At 70.6% G+C, this 21,401-nt stretch overlaps 1 protein-coding gene across 1 annotated transcript; it reads left to right on the top strand.

Moving 5' to 3' along the window:
- Positions 1-390: 390 nt before the first annotated feature.
- GPR20 (G protein-coupled receptor 20) lies at positions 391-14,612 on the top strand. Its single transcript, XM_058276104.2, has 3 exons — positions 391-445; positions 10,632-10,848; positions 11,041-14,612. The coding sequence occupies exon 3, from the start codon at positions 11,101-11,103 to the stop codon at positions 12,142-12,144; it is 1,044 nt and encodes a 347-aa protein (XP_058132087.1). The 5' UTR covers positions 391-445; positions 10,632-10,848; positions 11,041-11,100; the 3' UTR covers positions 12,145-14,612.
- Positions 14,613-21,401: the final 6,789 nt, after the last annotated feature.

Below are 21,401 nucleotides of genomic sequence, written 5' to 3'. Positions count from 1 at the left end.
CCCCCAGGCGGAGGCCGGGCCACACCCCGCACGCGGCCCCACAGGACCCCACTCTCCACGGCCCGGGGCCCTCCTGACTCCCCCAGGCCTGGGAACCATGCCCCCCCCCCCCCCGCCGCCGGTGATGTGGCTTCGGCTCTGCCCCGCGGTGCCTCAGTGTCCCCCTCCACTGCACGGGGCCGTGGGGACCTGGCGCCCGTGGGGAGCAGGCTGCCTGGGGACCCTCGCCCAGGGCCCCGGGGCCGGGCGCCTCTGGGGCCGGCGGGGGTGGGGAGGGCGCCGGCTCGCCCCTCCCACGGGCCCGCCCCGCCCCCGGCCCCGCCGCCTTTGCCCAAAAGGGGCGCGGAGCGCGGGGTGACGTCAGGGCCCAGGCAGCCGGCGGCGGGGCGCGGGCAGAGCCGTCCCGGAGCTGCCTTCCCGCTCGGCCCGCGCCGGCCAAGGTGCGGTGAGTGCCCCCGCCCGGGACCCCGGGGTCTCCTTCCCCCCGCCAGGCAGGGGGCCCCCAGAGCTGGGGGTGCCAGCGAAGCCTCACTCCCCCGGGGAAAGGGGAGAGGGGCCATGGAAGTGCCCTCCAGCCCAGGGAGGCTCAGAACTGCCAGGGGGCGCGGAGGTCCTGCGGCTGAGTCTGCTGTACAGATGGGGAAACTGAGGCCCCAGGGGAGGGCCAGGCTGTGTGAGGGCAGGGAGCACTCTCAAGGGCGCCGGGCGTGTGGGGGCACCCCGCCGTGAGGCCCCGGGCTTGGGGGGCGCACAGAGCTCCGCCTGTCCTGCTGGGGCCCCTCCTCTGGATTTCATTCATTCAACCATTCATTCACTGAAACAGACCCACAGGGCGCACCTGCCGGGTGCTCAGAGCTGGAGCTCATCTTCCCCACCTGTCAAGGCAGTGGGGCAGCCCGAAGGCCAGGCCCGGGGGGGTCAGGAGGCCCCAGAGACCCTGGGGGAGTCCTGCACTTCGGCCACCGCAGCCCCTGGCCCAGGCCGTGCTGAGGGACAGGACGGCCTCTGAGCGGGCACGCACCGTGGGGAGGGGGCCCGCCTCTAGCGGCACGGGGCCTCTGCCCCAGCCTGGTCCTGCCCTGCACTCTAGGGGTGGGAAACTGAGGCCCGGGCAGCCCGCTCACCCAGCTGCGTGGGGTCTGGGGAAGGCCCGGCCGCCTCCTGGCTCTCCCGGCGGCGACGGTGAGGCTGCGGTGGCCGTGTGAGCCGGCACAGGGTCCCGAGGGGCGGCGGGCTGGGGCCTGGCCGGTGGCCAGGGCAGGCCGGGCAGGGCAGGCGCAGCAGCTGGACGGCCTCAGACAGGACTGGGAACGGAAGGGGCGGCGGCCGGCCGCTCGCAGGCTGCTGGACCTGCCCACTCGTCCCCATCCTTGCCCCAGGCTCCCTCCCCGGGGGGTCCTGAGAGCTCCCGCTCTCCAAGGGGGCGGCTGTCCCCTCTGAGCCACGCGGGGCAGGCCCCCTGGCAGAAGGCAGGGTCTGCGGCTCTGATGGCCCCCGGGGCATGGGAACTGGGCGCTCGGACGCCACCTGGGAGCCCGCAGGGGGGTCGCCCCTTTCGTCTTTGCAGTAGCCTGATGAGAGGAGGCGGGTATGGGCGTGTCCACTTTACAGATGAGAAAACTGACGTTCCAAGAGGCCAGAGGGGCTTCCTGAAGCCCTGAGTCCAGCGGGGAAGACAACAAACAGAGCAAAGAAGTAGGCGCGGCCGGGTGGTGGGACGCCGGCTGCAAGGAACGTAGAGCAAGGCGAGGGGTGCAGGCAGCTGGGTGCTCAGGGCAAGGCGAGGGGTGCAGGCAGCTGGGTGCTCAGGGAGGGCCTCCCAAACGAGGCAGCTCCGAGCCTGAACTACGCCCAGTCCCTACTCTGCTCAAACCCAACGGGGCTCCCCCTCCAAACAGGCCTGGCTGAAGCAGTCCTCCTCCCCCAGGCCAGCCCCTGCCTCCCCTGCAGCCTTGCCCCACTGCCCCGGCCTCGCCAGCCTCTGTGACCTGAGCACACGAGGCTCGTCCCTTCGGGGTCTTTGCACGGGCTGTGCCCTCGGGAACGCTGTCCCCCTGCTCCTCCCATGGCCCCTGACCCCCGGCCATGCCCTGGGGCGAGCCCTGCACGGCACCAGCGCACCAGCCCCCGCTGAGTGACCCCCGCACACGCCACAGCCTCTCGGTACCTCTGTTTCCCCCTGGGTGGCATGGATCTGGCGTGGGGGGGATCATGTCGGCGGGCGCCTGCGGGTTGGGGCGATCAGAGCGCACCCCTGCCCTGTGTTGGGGGTTACAGGGCACCTAGAGCCGCTTGGGGAGGGCGGTGGCACAGACCGCAGGGCAGAGGGGGTGCAGGGCTGGGGGACAGGCCCCGGGCACATCCACCTGGGTGATGGGGACGGGGGTGTTGGGGTCAGCCATCCGGGCAAGGGGGGGTCAAGCCAGGGTGGCGGGGGGGGGCTGGCCGGGCCCCCAGTGGGACCTGGAGATGCGGGGACTGTCGGGTGGTGGGGCCTGCGGCTGAGGCTGGCCTCGTGAAGGTGCGAGGCCCAACGCACCCCTCTTCCTCTGCTGGCGCGGGGCAGCCCTGGCCGGGGGGTCCCCGAAGTGCAGGGCCCCGAAATGCAGGGAGGCCTGGCCCCTCCCGGACGGCCCAGCCAGGCCGGCCACTTCCAGGGGGACGGAGGGAGGCTCAGCCCAGCCAGAAACAGCAGGTGACGTCCCAAAACAGACGCCACTAACCCAAGAATAATTGTAAAAATAAACAGGCAGATAATTTCCCAATCGCGGCTATTTTGGCCTTCCGAGGGCACGCGGGTCGCCCCGTCGGGGCCATGGCTGGAGCACACACGGGCACACGTGGGGACTCCTACGCCCCGAGGATCCCAGGTGCATGGGGCGCCGGGCCCCCTCTCCCCGCTCCCCACCTCGGAGCCCGTGGGAGGACCTCGTCCCGGATGGAAACCAGAGGGACTGGGTTCGAGTCCCAGATCCACTGCCCCCGTGCTGTGTGACCTCAGGCACATCCCTGCCTCTCTGGGCCTCTGCATCCTCACCTGTAGACCCCGGGTGGCAGGTGTCCTGCAGGGCAGGTGCTCCGAGCTGGAGGGGGGCAGGCTTTCCTCCAGGGCCCTGGCACGTGCGCCACAGCAGGACGTGGGGTCCTCGGCCGCTCGCAGGCAGCTGGCCACTGCCTGGGCCACCAGCTGTCCCCCTCGCTGCCCGGAGGGAGGGAGCACCAGGCCACCACAGAGAGCTCAGGGGACAGTGGCAGCCCTGACACCCCTGCACAGGGTCCGTTACCCAGAGCCGCAGGTCCTGCCCTCCTGTCCTGCAGCGCCCTGGCCAGGGCGTCCAGGTGCCCATCGGTCGAGGGAGAGGGAGGCAGAGCGGGGACCCCCTAGGTGGGGGGCACCGAGGCGGCAGCGCGTGCCCTGGGCTGGCTCCGGGTGCCTGGGGACAGCACATCTGGGAGTGGGGACCTCGCGGCTCCATCAGAGGCTGCGCTTCCCGGCGCGTTCCCCGAGCTCCGGCCCCAGGAGAGGGGCAGCGCCAACCCCTGGCGCGAAGATGCCCCTTCTCCCGCCTGAGCCCCGCTGAGGGGTCCCGCGCGCTCCCAGGTGGGCCTCCCGCGTGTCGCAGCTGCCGCGGCCAGGCGGGAGACCAGGGCCCACAGCGCTCGGGGGCGCACCCTCTGCGCGCTCCGCCCGGGCGGGGGCCCCACCTGGCACCTCCAGTCCCTCTGCCCGACTTCACGCCTTCATTTGGCCTCTCATTCATTCATTCAATAAAGGTGATTCCCCGGGACACAGGCAAGGAAACTGAGGCTCAGAGAAGCAGAATGACGCCCCCAGGGTCTCGCGCTGGTGGTGGGTGGGGCAGCCAGGCCTGAACCCAGAGCCCTGAGGGCGCTGATGGGGAGACAAGTGCGGGCCCCAGCAGGCAGGGCAACCGGGGGGGCTTCCTGGAGGAGGTGGTGATCCCGCTTGGTCAGGAGCGAGGCACGGCGCTAGGACCTGGGAGCCGGCTGGGGGGCTATGGGGGCCAGCCAGGGGGGAGGACATCCCGTGCCCGGGTGAGAAACGGGGGCCTCGTCCCGCGGGGCTCACAGGGCACCCTCTGCCGCCTCCGTGCCTGGGTCCTGAAGGGACAGTGGGGCTCCGAGCCCACCCAGCCCCCTCTCCGCGCTGCTGTCTAGTGGGCGGGCAGGCCCGTGGAGTGCAGCCCCCCCGGGGGCAGGAGGCACCAGGAGGAAGGGCCGGGGAGGGGCACCCCCAGCCCGGGGTGGGGGCAGAGGAGGCGCCCGAGGATGAGGCCAGGGCCAGGGAGGGGAGGGAGAGTGGGCAGGGCTCCAGGTGGTAGAAACAGCTTGTGCGAAGGCACGGAGGCAGGGCCTGCGTGGCATGCTCGGGGCACCCAGAGGGTGCAGGCAGGGAGACCCCACGGGACTGGAGGGGCACCCCAGCCCTGCCCAGGAGCCCTGGCCTGACGCCCCTGGGGGGGGAAGCCTGCCCCTGTGGGTGGCCAACAGACCCCCGGGGAGGGGACACGCTGGGGCCAGGGCACGGTCTTGCCCCCACGGCTCTGCAGCAGGTCTCAGGGTACAGCCCTGCCTGCCCGCTGCTCCCCTGCCCGCCCCTGCCCAGCCCCGAGGAGCCACATGTGGCCGTGCCCACGTCACGGGAGAAGAGACCGGGGTTCCGGCGCGGGCGGTGAGCAGCCCCAGGGGCCTGCGAGGAGGGGGCGCGCTCTCCGCTGGCCAGAAGCCCCCCCGGGCCCGGGCCGGGTCCTGACTCGCCCGCAGGGCTCCAGGCCCTGAGGGTCAGCTCCGGCCGCAGCCTCACGGCCTCGGGTGCCGCGGCCGCCCTGGCCGCTCAGCCCAGGCCCCACCCATGTTGAGCTCGTCACCTCTCCCAGAAAGCCCCCCGCCCCCACCCCCCAGACGGGGCTCGTCTCCTCCCTGGACACGCACCCCCGTCACGGTGACCGCCACTCAGTGAGGGTCCATCTCCCCACCCGAGGGCGCCTGCCGGGCAGGGCTGGGGTTCCCAGTGCCCCGCGCAGGGTCTGTCCTGAGCCAGGCCCGGGGGCCCTGGAGGAAATGCGGGCGTGAATGGAGGGTGGCGGGCAGGGCTCCCCACTGCAGCCGCCCGTCTCTCCCAGACCACGGTGGCCCCTAACACTGGGGCTCGGGCCCGGGGGGATAGCTGGACCCTGCCCTGCCTGATGTGATCTTGGGCTCCGCCCCTCACCACCCTGCCCCTCAGTATCCCCCCCCAAAAAAATGGAACTGCTGGGCCTCAGAGGCTGGGGGGGGGACGAGGGAGTCGGGCGTCTGCGGGCGGGGCCTGTGGGGCACCTGGGAGCTGAGCGGGAAAGCCTGGGGCGAGGGTCAGCTCGGCCAGGGCAGGTTGGGGGCTGGGCCACCCTGCCCCTGTCCTCACCCGTTAAACACAGGTCGTCCCGATCGCCCAGAGCCGGCTCTGGCCTCTCCCCCCAGGGCTCCTCAGCAGGAGGGGGGGGAGGAAGCAGGCATGTCCCAGCCCGAGACCATGGACTGGGGTCAGGAGGATCCAATTTAGGCTAAAATACAGAAGGACCGTCCTCACTTTCAGAGAAGTTCTGCAATGCAGTGGGCTAACCTGTTTGGTAGTGAGCTCCCCGTTCTCAGAGGCATGCAAGCTAGGCCTTCACGCATTCCTTTACTCCGTAAGCATTGCTGGGCAGGCCCCTCCTCTCTAGGAATTCACGGGCCAGTGAGGACCCCTGACGAGTTGCCAGGCGATGACAGAGCTGGGGGTGGGGCGAGAGCCCAGAAGAGGCAGCAGGTGCGCCTGAGGCAATCGTGGGGGGGGGGGCTCTCTGAAGGAAGAGGCATCTGCCCCGAGGCAGGCTGGCCCCAGAGGGCAGTGGTCAGGTTTACTTTAGCTGCAAGGGACAGAAACGCAAAGTGGCTTGGGCCCAGTGGCCGCAGCCCGCAACGGCGGCTCCGGGCAGCTGGTCCGGGTGTTTGAGTCTCACGCTCAGGCCTCGGTCTCCCCTCTTGGCTCACTCCCATGCCCCTCTCTGGGCCCTCCTGTGGAATACGGCCAGCAGTGGCCCGATGGGACAGAGGTGCCAGCAGAAGCCCCAGGGCTGGTGCGGTGCGTGTGGCCAGGCTGGGGCCCTGAGGCCCCGGCACCCAGCTCAGCGTCGCGGGAGCCCGGAGCAGGGCCCGGGCCCAGGGACGTCAGCCGCGGACGGCCGAGGGAGGCGGGCAAGGGACGCCCCCTCCTCGGAGGCGCTGGGCTGGGTGGCGCCTGGGCCGGGCCCCGGGGTTCAGCCCCCGCTCGCCACCCCGTTCTCGGGGGGCCCCTCGGGAGCGGTCCAGAGGGCTTGTGCCTCAAGGTCCAGAGAACGTGCCCGAGGCGCAGGCCTGTCGTGGGCCGTGGGGAGCCGGCGCCCGTCCACTGTATAGACGGGGAGACCGAGGCCTCAGGGGGCCGGCGGCTGGAGGAAGTCCCGACCTCCCTTCTGTGGCCCCGCATGGCCTCCGAGACAGGGGGGAGGGGAGGTGGGGGGAGCGCAGCGCAGAGGGGAGGCTGGGGTGGGGGCCGAGCGGGCGCTCAGCCCCGGGGTCCCGCCGCCTCCCCTCCCGGCAGCCTCACCAGGAGGGGCTTGGGGCGTGTGGAGCCCCCTGCCAGCCGCCGTCCTGCCGCCTCTTCGAGGGGAGCCCCTTCTACCTCCGCACCTTTGTGCGTCTCCCCCAATGCTCTGGCTCACCCGAGGTTTTTCAAGACCCTCCTCGAAGGCCCCACCTGGGCAGAACCCGCCCCCTGCCCCTTCCCCACTCCGCCAACCCAGCTCGTCCCTCGCTGCCCCGTCGAGCAGGTGCTGTGCGCTTGGCGACGCCTCGGTCCAGCAGCCCGCAGCCTCTCCAGCCGCCCATCTGCCGGTGAGGCCGCTGAGGCCCGAGCCAGCTGCGGGCGGGGCAGTCCTGGCTGGAGCGGGGACTCGGAGGCTGCACTCCCGTCCCCTGCCCCCTCCAGCTGCTGGCATGCCCGGGTGTGGGCAGGCGGGGCCGGCCCTGGGCCTGCGGACAGCGCAGCTGGCTGGCAGCCACCCAGCCGGAATGGCGGCCCTGGTGCATTTCCAGACCTTGAGCCCCTCAGACCTGGCTCCCAGGGCAGGGCCGTGCCTCCCCCCTTAGACCAGCCTCCCAAGGCAGGACTCTGCCTTCTCCCTCAGACCAGCTCCCAGGGCAGGGCTGTGCCTCTGCCCTCAGTCTGTGGAAGGCACTAGTGCCCATTTAACAGGTGAGGAGAGCAAGGCCCACTGACCTGCCTGACCTGAGAGAGTGGCCGAGCAGGACTTGAACCCAGGCCTCTGGCTGCCCTGCGGGCCTGTGGAGGGCCAGCTCCGTGCCTCCCTGGACCAGATGTCCCCAGGAGGAGCAGACCTCTCCTCCACCCCCGAGGCACACTGCTTTTCTCTCATTCCAGGCTATATTTAGAGGCGGGGGGGGGGCAGCCTGCAGGGCCGGGGTGCCGCCATGCCCGTCTGCCACGAAGGGGCCGCGCCTGGGTGCCCCCCGCCCCCTCGGGGCCGAGGACGTGGCTGGGGACGTTGCCCGGGCCGGCTGGGGTCCGCGTCCCGGCCTTTCCTGGCAGGGGTGGGCCTGAGTCCTGGTGTGGGAGGTGGGGGGGCGAGGAGCTGGGCTCAGCCGCGCACCCCCCCAAGATCCACCCTGGGGCCTTCCCGGAAGGCGCAGGAAGGAGGCTCTGTGAGACACCGCTTACCGGCAAGGAAACCGAGGCTCTGAGAGGGCCCGGGTGGGCAGAGGCTGACCCGCCTGCCCCTTGCCCTCCGCGGGGCTGGCCGCTGCTGTGACGTCGTCCCTGTCATTGTGCCAGCGCCTGCCCCTCCCCCGCCATCGCCGGCTGTGCCATCGGCCTGAACCCCGTCTCCCCAGGGGGAGCATGGAGAGCCCTGGTGGGCAGGGCAGGCCTGGGGGCCCGGGGTGGACGGTGGAGGAGGGCAGGGCCGCAGGCGTGGGGACGGGCAGGGGCCACGGCGGAGGCTAGTGGGAGCGGACAGAGCCCAGAGGACAGCAGGGGCACGGGGCGCTGAGGGAGCAGGGGTGGGCGGCCCTGTCAAGGGGCCAGCATGCCCACTGGAAGGGCACATCCAGGACAAGACCAGATACGCGATGGGGGGGGGCACATCAGGGCGGCACTGAGGCCGGGAGACCGGTGGGGACCCCGAGCCCCAGAGCAGGAATGTTCTTCCTTGGGCCCCAGGGCCAGGGCAGCGAGAGAAGGGGTCTGCCCCAACACGCCGAGCCTGGCCAGGACCCCAGGCTGGGGCTGCTTGATGATTCAATCAGAGCCGTAGTGCCTGGGAGAAGCTAGGCAGTGAATGGGATGGGTATGCGGGGGGTTGGGGGAGTAACTGGGATGGGGTGGCAGGGGGGCTTGTTATAGAAAGACAGAGACCCCCCAGACTCAGAAGACAGAAAAGGGAAAGAAATGGGTGAGTGTAGGAAATTCCAGGGTCAGGGCTCAGCATGTGACCGGGATCAGGGCTTAGCCTACAATGGTGAAAAGGGCTGAGTCAGTTACCAGAGTCAAGGCTAATCCTGTGATGAGGATCAGGGCTCAGAGTAGGAGTAGGGTCAGGGCTCAGAGTGAGATCAGATTGAGGGCTCATCCTGTGATGGGGATTGGGGCCCAGTCAGTGACCAGGGTGAAAGCTAAGTCTGTGAGTGGGATCAGGGCTCAAGTGTGACTAGGGTAAAGGTTCAGACAGTGACTAGGGACAAGCTTAGGGTGTTGACCAGGATCAGGGCTCAGAATATGATCAGGTTGAGGGCTCAGTGTGTGCTGGGATCATGGCTGACTGTGACCAGAATCAGGGCTCGGAAAACAATGAGGGTCAGGTCTCAGAGCGTGACAAGTCTCATTGTGTCACAGGGACTCAACAAGTGACCAGGATTAGGGCTCAGCCTGTGATGGGGATCAGGGCTCAGTGTGTGACTGGAATCAGGGCACAGAGTATAATTAGGATCAAGTCTCAGAGTGTGACAAAGCTTGTTATGTCACAGGGACTCAACGTAATGGATTAGGGCTCAGCCTGTGATGGGGATCAGGGCTCAGTGTGTGACTGGAATTGGGGCGCAGAGTGTAATTAGGGTCCCATCTCAGTGTCAGGGATCGAGGCTCGCTGAGTAATTGGATTCAGAGTGTGAGCAGGGCAGGCTGCGTCGGAGGTCAGGCTCAAGCTGAGGGTTGGTGAGAGCTTGACTGGCCCTGCCCCTGCTCACCTGCATGGCCTCTGCGAGGGGCACGGGAGCTGGAGCGCCACGAGCGCATTGCCACAGCGTGCGCGGTGGCCCCGGGGCGCTCCGGGAGGGCAGGCTCCGCGGCTGGCGTCATCCTGGGACTATGTCCCAGAGGAAACGTCCCGTGGCCCTCACAACCCATCTCTGATGTGACACTGACGCGGGCCTACTCCCGACAAAGGGGGGACGCTGCAGCGCCAAGACGGGGATCCAAATGCAGCCCGCCTGGCCGTCCCGTCCCCTGGGCCAGCTCCGCTTGCCTGCTCGGACCCTTCCTTCTGGCGATGCGTCCGCGCACCACTTTTGTTCACGGCAGGGCGGGGGCACGGGGGGCTGGCACCAGCCTCACGGGCTGTGCGCTGTGCCCCTTCTGCTGCCCGTCTCCCCGAGCCCACCTGTCCTGGAGGAGGACGGGGTCGTGCAACAGCTCAGGTGCCCCCAGTTAGGGGCCAGGGGAGCCGAGCGCGTGGGGGGCCAGCGAGCAGGGGCCTGGGCCAGCGCGGGCTTGGGGGACACGGGCCCCGGCTGCAACCACAGCCTCCCAGCAGCCGGCGCCCACCCTGCCAAACCTGCCGGACCCGGCTTTGGGCTGCGCTAGAACCCCCGGTCCTTGGTCAGTGAGGACCCTCTGCCATGCCCCCCGGCCAGCTGGCAGCGGGAGCCCGTGGGGCGGGGGCAGGGTGGCCAGTGCCGCCTCCCCCTCCTGGGCCGCCGGGAGGGCCTTCGGGAGCGGGAGGGGGTCTTCCGGCCCCTGCGGGTTGGAGAGGGCTCCGCACCCCCCATCGTCCCTCCGAGCCCGCCCCCCTGCGCTGCTGCTCCCCAAGTCCTCTCCTTTCTCCTGAAAAAGCCAGAAATGTCCTTATTTGGAGGACGAGGCCGCCGGGCGGGGGTGGGGTCCGGTTAGCCCCTCGTTTATAAATAAAGGGATAAATCACGGCCGAGCTCCACACGCCCGGCAGGAGCATAAACAGGGCCCCCCCCGCCGGCCCGGGAGGGGACACGCCGTGTTTATTTGACTCACACCCGGCCTGGCTCCTCGGGCCGCCCGCCTGGGCCCGGCGTCCTCCTCTGTAGGGGGGTGGTGACCCGTAGGGCCTGGCGGGGTGCCCCCGGGGGCCCCTTCACAGGGCCTCGCATCCAGGGCGATGAGCCGGCACCTGCCCGCGCGGAGGGAGAGCAGACGGGTGGCCTGGAGGGCGGGGCCATGCGGGTGGGTTTGGGGGCAGCCGGGGGGGGGTGGTGAGTGCCCACCGTGTGCCAGGCTCCCCCTGGGCGGAACGGTCACCTGGGCAATAACTACGTCGCCTGACTAGCTGCATTCCACCTCCTAGCAACTCCGCAATCCCAGCTGTACAGAGTAGGAGATGGAGGCACAGAGAGGGTAAGCGACTTGCCTGGGGCCCCACAGAGATTAAAGGCCAAGTGAGGATTCAAGCTGGGGTCAGGACTCGGAAGGCCACACTGGCACCACCCTGCCTCACCGCACCGCAGCCTGTCGCCCCTGTTTTCTCGCTCGGTCCTGCAGGGGTTTCTGCCTCCCTCGGGCAGGTAAGGAAACAGGGTTGGAAAAGTTAGCGCCTGGGCCACTGCCGGGGTTGGGATTCGAGCGCGTCTGCTGGCAAAGGGCCCAGGCAAAGCCTCGCGGTGGGGGGGTGTCCAGGGCTGTGGGCAGCCGGCCGGCGGGCAGGACCCGCCTCCCGGCCAGGGTGCAGGTGACCCCGTCCCCCCCCCTCTTCCCAGGCCCAGCACACCGCGCCGGCCGCTGCCGAAACGTCCGCGCCTCCGGTGGGGCCCCCGGCCATGGCGGCCCCCAACGCCACGGCGGCGGCGTGGGCCCCCAACGCCAGCGGGCCGGAGGGGCCCCTGCTGCACCTGTTTGCCCGGCTGGACGAGGACCTGCACGCGGCCTTCCCGGGCCTGTGGCTGGCGCTGATGGCAGTGCACGGCGCCATCTTCCTGGCGGGGCTGGTGCTCAACGGGCTCGCGCTCTACGTCTTCTGCTGCCGCACGCGGGCCAAGACGCCGTCCGTCATCTACACCATCAACCTGGCGGTGACGGACCTGCTGGTGGGCCTGTCGCTGCCCACGCGCTTCGCCGTCTTCTACGGCATGCGCGGCTGCCTGCGCTGCGCCTTCCCGCACGTCTTCGGCTACTTCCTCAACATGCACTGCTCCATCCTCTTCCTCACCTGCATCTGCGTGGACCGCTACCTGGCCATCGTGCGGCCCGACGGCGCCCAGCGCTGGCGCCAGCCCACCTGCGCCAAGGCCACGTGCGCACTCGTGTGGCTGGCGGCGGGCGCCGTGACGCTGTCGGTGCTGGGCGTGGCGGCGGGCGGCCGGCCCTGCTGCCGCGTCTTCGCGCTGACCGTCCTCGAGTTCCTGCTGCCGCTGCTGGTCATCAGCGTGTTCACGGGCCGCGTCGTGTGCGCGCTGTCGCGCCCGGGCCTGCTGCGCCAGGGCCGCCAGCGCCGCGTGCGGGCCGTGCAGCTGCTGCTGACGGTGCTCGTCATCTTCCTGGTCTGCTTCACGCCCTTCCACGCCCGCCAGGTGGCCGTGGCGCTGTGGCCCGGCATGCCGCGCCCCGTGAGCCTCGTGGCCTACCACGTGGCCGTCACGCTCAGCAGCCTCAACAGCTGCATGGACCCCGTCGTCTACTGCTTCGTCACCAGCGGCTTCCAGGCCACGGTCCGCGGCCTCTTCCGCCGGCGTGGGGCAGAGCGCGAGCCCAGCAGCGGCGACGCGGCCAGCGTGCACAAGAGCGTCAAGGGTGCTGCCCACCCCATCCTGGGGGCCAGCCCCCGCGCTCTCCCGCTGGCCCTGGCTAATGGGCCCCGGGCATAGTCAGCGAGACCCTGCCGGGGGGACGGAAGGCCGGGGCCGGGCCGGGCTGCAGGGGCCCTTCCTCAAGCCAGGTCAGGAGCAGCCCTGCTGGGTGCAGGTGGCCAATCGCTTTCCTCCTGATCGATTGGCAATGGCTGCCTGGGCACTGAGAAAGAGTCCGAGGCCGCCGTGCTGCGGTTGATTGGCGATGTCTGCCGTGGACTCGGGTGTGGCGTGGGGGTCTGGATGCCAATTCTTTGCCATCTCTGGGGCAGTTATGTCTATCAACACTGAGAGAGGTCGCCGCGAGCTGCTGCTCCCCTGGGCCATGTTACCCCCAGAAGGGGCTCCTCTGGGAGAGGAGAAGGGATTTTAGCCCTGGGGTTTCCCAGGAGGACCGAGACAACCTGAGGAGGTCCCCGCCGCCTCACCCCTGCGGCAGAAGAGCAAGGACGGAGAGGAAGGGGCAGGAGACATGAACGTGACGTGGATGCAGGACCCCGCCCGGAGCGGCCGCGGCGCGCACCGCTGGGTGGCGTGACGTCCACGGGGCCTTTTGCCTTGCGCGAGGGCCTTGCTTTCTGGGTTGATGTTTAGACCCGCGGCCCTCCCACAAAGGGGGGGCCATCTCCCCCATTTCCAGGTGCTGGAGGCTGACTTGCACGGGTGCACAGGTGGGCCACCCCTCCCTCCAGGGCCCTGTGTCCTCGTCTTCCATAGCCCCCTCCGGATCGCTCCTGGCAGACCCCGCCTGCCGCCCCGGGAGCCCACACCCCTCCACCCGACTGACGGGAAAACCAAGACCAGAGCCCCGGTGGCCCCCACCCATGCTGCCCCCACACGCGACCCCCGCTTCTCCCCTCAGCCAGCCGCGGGCTCTGGCGGCCGCCTGCGCGGTCCTCGCACTGTCGCCCGTCCTCCTTGGGATGGACACAGCCCTGACTCGGCCTCCGAGCGCCGGCTCTGCACCCCGCATGCCTCCCTGCGTTTCCACACTCCACGAGCCCCTCCAGACTGCCAGACGGGGTGGGCACCCCTGGGTGCTGCGCAGCCCCGCCCCAGGCCCGCCCTTGCACCTGGCCACCGCCCCTGAAGCGGCTGAGATGATTCTAAGGGGCCGGAATCTGGGCCCCACGTTTGCCCCCATGTTTGGGGGTGACCTATGGCCTGCGTTGAGGGGGGCAGGAGGCAGGGGAGGCAGTGACCAGGGCACCCCAGCTGGGCTCCAGGTCAAATATTCTAACCTCCAAGGTGCAGGAGACAGGAAGGCCCTGGAGGGGTCCTGCCACAGCCCCACGGGCAGGAGAGGGGACACCAGGGGATCCCCTGACTCCAGGAGCGGTCGTGTGGCTGGGGCTGGGGGACGCCAGGATGGCCTGAACCCAGAGTCAGGCGCTGGCAGTGGCTTTGCAGCCGGCTGATGGCAGAGGGGCTGGACCCCCACCAAACCCCAACACCCACCAGGCAGCGGGAGAGCCGTCATCATCTCGTCACCCACACTCATGACCTTCCGTGGCTCCCCTCTGCACCCCTGCCCGTGTCCCTCCCATCGGGTGGGGCCCGCCATTACTGAGTGCCTACTGCGCGCCAGCCGTGGTGCCGGAACATCCCTGGACGATCCGAGAGGGCAGTGCTCACCCAAGGGCCCCAGCCCTCCGAGCCGGGTCGGGCTGTCCCTGCTCACCGCCGAGAACGTGGCGGGGGGCAGTGCTGACCCTGTGGCGGTGCCACCCAGGGCGGGCTTGCAGGCGAGGGGCTCCCACAGAGCTTCACCCTTCCGGGGACTGCGCGCTGGCCCCAAGCCGCCATATGCCCACACCACAGGCGGCGAGAGGCCAGCGTCACGCGCTGGAACTGCCTCGCCCGGGGCCCCGGCACCCCGGCTGGGCAGGCCCTTGCATCAGCACCACTGGTCCTCACTGCCCGGGGCAGAAGTGGGTCCAAGCCCAGGAAGGCCCCGAGCCCCCGCCCTTGCCGGCCCGTCTGAAGTCCCTGCGCAGCGCGGCAGGGGGCTCCGACCGGCCCCCGGGAGGCCGGCCCCCCACCAAGGGCCGAGGCCCGGGCCGTGGGGCTGGAAGGACTGTGGGCCTCGTGGCTCCGGGGGCTCGGCCGCCCGCCCCGCGCCCTCCCAGGCCCGCCCCAGTGTGCCCTGCCCCCTCCCCAGCCTCTCCCGCCCCTTCCCTGCCTTGGAGCTCGAGGGCCGGGGGAGCAGGGCCGCCCTTGTCTGGGCCCCCAAGGCAATCAGGGCCTGTCAGCTGCCTCAGACCCTTGCTTCCTCCTCCCGATGGCCAGCTCACTCTCCCTCCAGCCTCCTCCACTGGGGCCAAGGCCCAGGAGCCTCCCGAGGCCAGGTGGGGACCGTCCTGGGTCCCTGGGACCGCGAGGCTCTGAGCCCCTCCCCGTGGCCTCCTCCCTGGATTTTCAAGAAGCCCAAGTGATGTAAAACGCCGAGTGTATTTATAGCCAATGTAAACAGCCCTGCAGCGTGACGCCTGTCCTGCGTGATGATGCTTATTCCCCCGGGGCCGGGCGGGAGGTGCTGGGCGTGGGGCGCGGAGCCGGGCGGGGACCTCCGCGCCCCCTCGCTCCCCCCGTGATTGCCTGTGGACAGGTGGGGGGCCCGCAGGTGGGCCGGAGGTGAGGGGCTCAAGCTCAGCCCGGCGCTCCAGGGCAGGGAGCGCGGGAGGCACAGCCGGGGGGCCTGCAGGCAGGGTGGGGGCGCAGGCCGGGTCCCAGCGCCACCTGCCCAGGGGGAGACGGGGACGGCCCCCGTGTCCTTCCCGGAGCCCCCGGCCGTCCGCTGGCTGAAACGACGTGGAGGCACCATCTTCGAGACCAAGTGCCTGCCGGGGTGTCCCGTTTCCTGAACCTCCCGACAAGCCTCTTTGGTTGGGGCGAGCACCCCATGTCACAGATGGGGAAACTGAGGCACTGGCAGTCGGCGAGGGCGGGGGCTCGAACCCGGGCCCCGGGGCCCAGTCCGTGGCTCCGCCAGCCCCTGGCCTGGCACTGGTGGCAGCACGGGGCGGCCGGTGGGCCGGAGGCCTGTGGCCGCAGACACTGGCCTGTTTAGATTCGCTCTGCTAATGGCAGGAGCGACACGGTGTCCCAGCCCGGCCTCCTGGAGGCGGTGGACGCCCGGGCCAGGCTGGGGCACCCGGCGGAGACGCCTGCCCTGGCCGCCCCCCCACCTGCTCAGACAGGCCCCCCCCCCGCTGCTCAACTGTGCTGGCCTCGGAAGTTTCTGCACCCCAGGGGCTCTTGCGTGCCCCCTTGGACCCTTGGTGCCAGGAGGGGGTGGTCGTTTCCAGGCACTGTGGGGCGATGGGGGGCAGGGGCGGGCCTGAGGCCAGAGGGTGGTTCCTGGGCTGTGACCACGGCTTTGACCGCGGGGCCCTGCCCCAATTCAGAGAAAACCAAAGCTCAGAGACAGGGCCATCCGAGGCCACCCAGGGCCACCAGGAGGGGGCGCTGCCATCCCGGGGCAGGGGCCGGAAAGCGAGCCAGGGGTGGGGCGGTCGGCCTGGAGGGGCGCGCCCAGGTGCAGGGGGACGTGGGGGCGAGGAGGGGGAGGACAGGAGGCTGGGGGGACTGCCGCGTGGGGAGGGGCCGCGTGGGGAGGGGCCTCCCAGGGCAGCTGCACCAGCGGGACGGGCCCCCAGGCCTGGCGCTGCTGTCCCCCTGCCGAGTGCCCCCCATCTCCTCACGACCACCCGCCCGGAGCCCCCCGGGTGTCCCCGCCGGCCGCCCGAAGTCCCCACCCAGCCCCGCCTGCCTCCCTCCTCCGCCTCTGGGTGGGAGCTGGGCCCTGCTCCGCAGAGGGCTCAGCCGCCCCCCACCCGCCTGTGCCAGCAGCAGCGCCCGCCGCCCTTGGGGCTGGCCTGGTTCATGCCCACCCCAGCCCAGGACAGATCGCAGGCCCACGCCTTGCAGCCCGGACCCCTGCCCCTCGCCGCGCCCTCAGGGGTTCTGCCCTCCCCACCCCTGCCCGTCCTGGCTCTCTGGCTGATGCCCACCCTTCACCTTATATGCCGCAGCCTCAGCTGGGGGGGTCAGGACCCCGCAGGGCCTGGGGGGTCCCGCTCCCTGGGAGCCCACAGCCTGTTGGCCCAGCTGGGTGGGGGCTCAGAGCCCTCCACCCCGTCCTCGGTGGGGCAGAGACCAGGGAGAGCTGCGGTGTGTGGGGAGGAGGCAGTGGCCTCAGTTTACCCACCTGGGAAAGGAGGGGTTCTCCCAGGCGCGTCCCGGCGGCCTCGCAGCGGCGCGTCTCCGGGCTGAGGAGCCGGGGGTGTCTCCGCGGGGAGCGTCCTCACCGCTGGTCAGCCATGCCGAGGGCGTGTCACCCCAGCTCGGCGCAGAATGGAGGCGAGGGGCGCCGGCTGCCCTGCGGTGTGGCCATGTCGCGGGAACCCTCCGGGCACAGCTCTGCCGGTGCCCCGGGCTGCAGGGGCACAAGCGCCTGGTCAGCTCCTGGCAGGTGCCGAGACGCGGCGCGGGGAGGCCTGGGGACAGGCAGCTGCGCGGGCAGGAGTCCCCAGGCCCTGAGACCTCACTGCCCCCGCCCGCTGTGAACCAGGGCTTGGGACGAAGGGCGCCCAGCCCCGGCGCTGCAGGCACCCACCTGGCCCCCCAGGCCCTGCCCGCCCCCTCGCCCGCGTCTCTCTCACCCTTGGCATCCAGCTGGTACCAAGGCCTGACGCGGGAAAGCGCTGGGCGTGCCCATCAGCCGCACTCCCCTGCGGCCCCGTGGCCTCCTGGGCTCCTGGGGCTCCCCGGCAGAGGGATGCCTTCCTGGGGGTCCCGGGTGGGATAGGGGCATGACCCTGGCGAGAGGAGCGGGCCAGGTGCCCTCAGGGGCCTCGGAGGGTACGGTGCATCCCAGCGCACTGCGGCCTGGCAGGACCCAGCGTGGGCCCACCACCCCGGCCCCAAGGGAGACCCCACGGCGCCCGCGTCACCACGGAAACGCCACGTGGTCTACCGGTGCCCCTTTCACTATTTCAATGACGTGGCATCGCTGGTGTTTTGGGGAGTCCTTGGCATTTTATTGGGAAGGGGGTCCAGGAGTCCGAGGAGTGGCAGGCACTGACAGTGGCCGTTGACCCTCGTGGGCCTGGGTTGGCCCTGGGGGTGGGACCCCGGCACCGCCCTCTACGCCAGCAGGCCCTGGACACCCAGCCCCGGCCGTGGGGGACCTCGGGAAACAGCCCAAGCTGGGGTACCTGGGGGTGCCCTGCCCACCGGGAGGCCACAAGCCGCCTTCCCCAACCTTAAGCAGGTCACGTGCTTTCCCTGAGCCTCAGTTTCCTCTTCTGTCAAATGGGTTTGACGAACACTCTCCCTCGAGGGCAGCCGTGAGTCAGGGGTGTCGTGTGTCCGGTTTAGCGATGCCACCTTGAGGAAGGAAAGGGGCTGCCCCAGGAAGGCCCCCGCTCACTCATTCGTTCACGCATTCATTCGTTCAGCAGGGTTCCCTTCCCTCCCCTGTGCCCGATGTCACTTGAGGGTCTCTCTCCCAACAGAACGCCCCCCGCCCCACAGCCAAGACCCCCGTCAGCGCTCCTCGCTCTGGCTAAGCCACACATCTCCGGGCCTCGCTGGGAACCTGCACGCATCTGGGGTGCTGAGCTGAGGGACGCACCCCGGGGTCCAGCGGGCGCAGGGGCCCCCCCGGCTCCCCCCGCCTGCCAGCGGCCCTGAGCGATCGCCTTCCCGAGGCGCCTTCCGCCAGGGACCGGGATGACGGCGCCAGGGACCTGGGGCCACCAGGGGGCAGTGCCGGCCCGGGAGCGGCAGCGGAGGTGTCCACCCCCCACCCGAGGCCCCGCCGTCCCCTCCCCGCCGCCCGCCCCTCAGAGGGGCCAGCCCTGAGCCAGGCCGCCGGGCGGGTGTCGGAGGAGCGGCGGCCTCCTGACCAGGAGAGGATGGCGACGCGGGCCAGGGCCCGGGGCTCCAATGCGGCCACCTCGCCCTCGACCTTCTGGGCTGCCCGCTTGGGCCAGATGGGCGAGGCAGCCCCAGGCTGGAGGGGAGAGAACAGCGAGAACGCCCCGTCCCAGGCCCCAGGGGCCCCACAGGCCCCCATCCTGGCACCGAGCGGGCCAGCGAGTGAGGGGACCATCCCCGTGGGCCTGCCCGATGCCAGCTGTGCCTCGCGCCCGCGTCCGTACATGGCCGTCGGGGACTCCGTGGGCGAACATGAGTCCAGCGTACGCTGCTGCCCTGGAGCAGGCAGTGGTGCATCCGAGGGGGCCTCCAGGAGGAGGTGGCATCCGAGGGCGCTCCTGGAGGAGCAGGAGGGGCCCGCGTGGAGAGCGGGCGGCCAGCACTGCAGGTGGGCGACAGCGTAGGGAGCGCCTGCATGTCCAGGAGTGCGTGGGGAAGGGGCAGATGTGGCCCAGCGGGCGCGGCAGTGCCCAGGACGTGCCCGCGCAGGCCCGAGCGGGGCTGGGGTCTCTTCCTCAGTGACAGTGTCCGCCTGCCCACCTCCAGAGGCTGGCGTCCGCTCCCAGACAGGGGCCCAGTGCTCCAGCGCCCGAGTTCCCGCGCCAGGCCGCGGGCGGGGAGGCCTTGGCAGCTGCGCTCGTCTTCCTGGCAGACAGGCGGGCAGCGTGCCCGGCGGGGGAGCACAGGCCTCTCCCAGGCCCTGTCCCAGGGGCGTTCTCGGCAGCCTGGGCCTGGGGCTGCACCCTCCGGGGTCCCCTCGCCCCCTGCACACCTGGGCAGGGCAGCGCCCGCTGGCCCGAGTGTCTCGCTCGGGAGCGCCTCGCGCTGCCTGGGTGTTGCCTGGGGCAGGGGCGGCTGTGCGCAGTGCCCACCAGCTCCTCGTGCCTGACACCTGGCGAGACGCCGTCCCCAGAGCGGCCCCCTGAACCCACCTCCCCGTGCTGGCCGTGCTCCGGCGCCCTGAGCCGCTCCACCGGGCAGGTGGTGCCCACGGAAGGGCTCGGGCGCCAGCACCCTCCTGGGGTCCCCTGGGAGGAAGGGGTGGGACACAGGTCCGTCACCCGCAGGGCAGCGCACTCTGGGAAGCTGGGTACGAACGGGCCCATTTGGCCAACTGGGCACGTGTGGGTGCCCGTGGGGGGGGTCTGACCGGAGAGGCTGGACACCCAGGTCCCCGCGGATCCCACTGCCCGGGCCACTTTCTGCACACCGCCCCCTTCAAGGCCATCCGAGGTCCCCAGGTGAAGAAGCTCATCCACCGTCTCGAGGTCAGAGAGGGTCAGACGCCCGCTCTGAGTCACACAGCCTGGCAGCGAGCGTGCTGTGTGGGTGAGGAGAAACGCGCCCGAGGCCTGGGATGTCCTGACAGGCAGCCGCCGCGTGCTGCCAGCCACAGGGCGCTGGCGTCCGCCCCAAAGCCGGGAAGGAGCAGGCGGGCAGGTGGATCGGCAGACGTCAGGGGTCCGGGGCTGGGAGCGAGCCCCTGGGCGAGGGAACGGGGTGGGCTCCACCTTGGCAGAAGGAGACCGTGTCTGGCCGAGCCTGGCCCCGGCTCGGGGCCTGGACACTGCCCGGCAGCGAGGGGGCGCCAAGGCCGCTGCACAAAGGCCGAGCTCAGCCCGGCCCCGCCCGGGGCCTGGATTCCTGCGCAGGCCAGGCGGGAGGAGTCCCCGGGCTCCTCCACGGGGCCCCAGAGGGCGCGTCTCCCCAGGCCTCACGCCTCCCTGCTGCGCCTCCTCTCCCTCTCCTCTCCCTTGCGTGTCCTGCGCTGCCCCACGGGCCATCGCCCCCTTCTCAGGGTCCTCGGGGCCTGTCCCACTGCCAGCCCCTGAGTGCTTGTACAGCCCCCGCACCCCTTCCCCCACCTCCTTCACCCCCCCGACCCGTTCCACAAAGGCCCGGCTCAAGGGCGCCCCCCCAGGGCAGAACCATAAGTTGTGATAAAAACGGTAAAAATAATCCAGGGGCTGAGATTTTAAGCAAAATCACTCACCATAGGAGCTGGACAGAGAAAGTGTATCAGTTAGCTGGTGCTGCATAACAAACCACCCCAAAACTCAGTGGCCTCGATTGATCAGGTGATTCTGCTCATCCGGACCAAACTCAGCCACACATTTGTGACCAGCAGGGGCAAGCATCTAGAAGAGCTCCACGCACCTTTGGCAGGTGAACGGCGTCGGCCACAGGGCCTGTCGTCACCCCAGAGGTTCGCATGGCCATTTCACCCGGCCGGCCCGGGGCTCCAGGGAGGACAGCAAGAGCCGCGAGGACTTGGCTCAGCACTTGCACAACTTCACTCTCGCCGCCTTCTCGGGCCAGAGCAGGTCACGAGGCCGAGCGCAGCGTCAAGGGCGGAGACGTGGGCTCGCCCTCTGGGTGCTGGGAACAGCAGAGCCACATCCCCGGGTGTGGAGACGTTTCGGGGACGGGAGTAACCGGGCCATTTTCCTGCCACCCCGAAGGCCTCTCCGAAGAGGCGGCGTTCAAGCAGACCCTGAAGAGGGAAAGGGGGTTGCCGCCCAGCGGAAGAGGAGGACACGCTTCCCAGGCCGAGGGACAGCGGGTGCAAAGGCCCTGGGGCAGGGAAGAGCCTGGCGGGTCTACAGGGCCGTGTGGCCGAGGGGGCGGGTGCTGAGCACAGAGGGGCTGTGGGGTGGGGGACATTGCAGCCACAGGAAGACCCCCGAGGCTCTTACTCTGAGGCGGGGGGAGTCCCCGGGGGTGTATGGAAGAGCAGGGCGTCCGACTCATTCTGGCAAACTGCCCCCCGGCTCCTCAGCAGGGGCAGGGGGTAAGGGGGGGCGCAGGTCCAGGTGGGGCCTGGGGTCCAGTGGGGGCCTGGGGTCTGGGAAAGAGTTGGCGGAGGCCTGGGGGTGCCGCAGGGATGGAAACAGCCCCCGACTCCCAGACCTTGGTTCTCGAAGCCGGATCCCGAAACGCTCTCCCTGCCCTGTGCTGCGCCCGCCCCGGGACCTCCCACCCCTCCGTCCCGGCTCCGCGGCCTCCGCCCCACCCTCCCAGCAGGCCTCTCGCCTCAAGAGCCCCTCGAAGGGGACAGGAAGGGGGGAGGCCGGCTGAGGGAGGGCTGGAGAGCAGAGCCGTGATTCACAGGTGTCCCCGACGCCGCCTGGGCCCCGGGTGTGGGTGCGGGACCCGCCTCCTCTCCCGCGGCAGGGCCTCTCCCAGGCCCCTCCTGGCTGCAGGGGGCACCTCGGGGAGCTCTGCTGAGACGGGCAGCACCTCTGGCGCAGCGCGAGGCCTGCCCGGGAGCCCGGACGCCTGGGCGGAGGAAGGCCCTGGAGACTCCGCGGGCCCCGCAGAGCGGGTGCCGG

Source organism: Dasypus novemcinctus, chromosome 14, assembly GCF_030445035.2.
Source record: "Dasypus novemcinctus isolate mDasNov1 chromosome 14, mDasNov1.1.hap2, whole genome shotgun sequence".
In the NCBI taxonomy this organism is placed as follows: domain Eukaryota; kingdom Metazoa; phylum Chordata; class Mammalia; order Cingulata; family Dasypodidae; genus Dasypus; species Dasypus novemcinctus.
The sequence above is the reverse complement of the archived record's forward strand: the minus strand, read 5'-3'. Positions and strand labels throughout refer to the sequence as shown.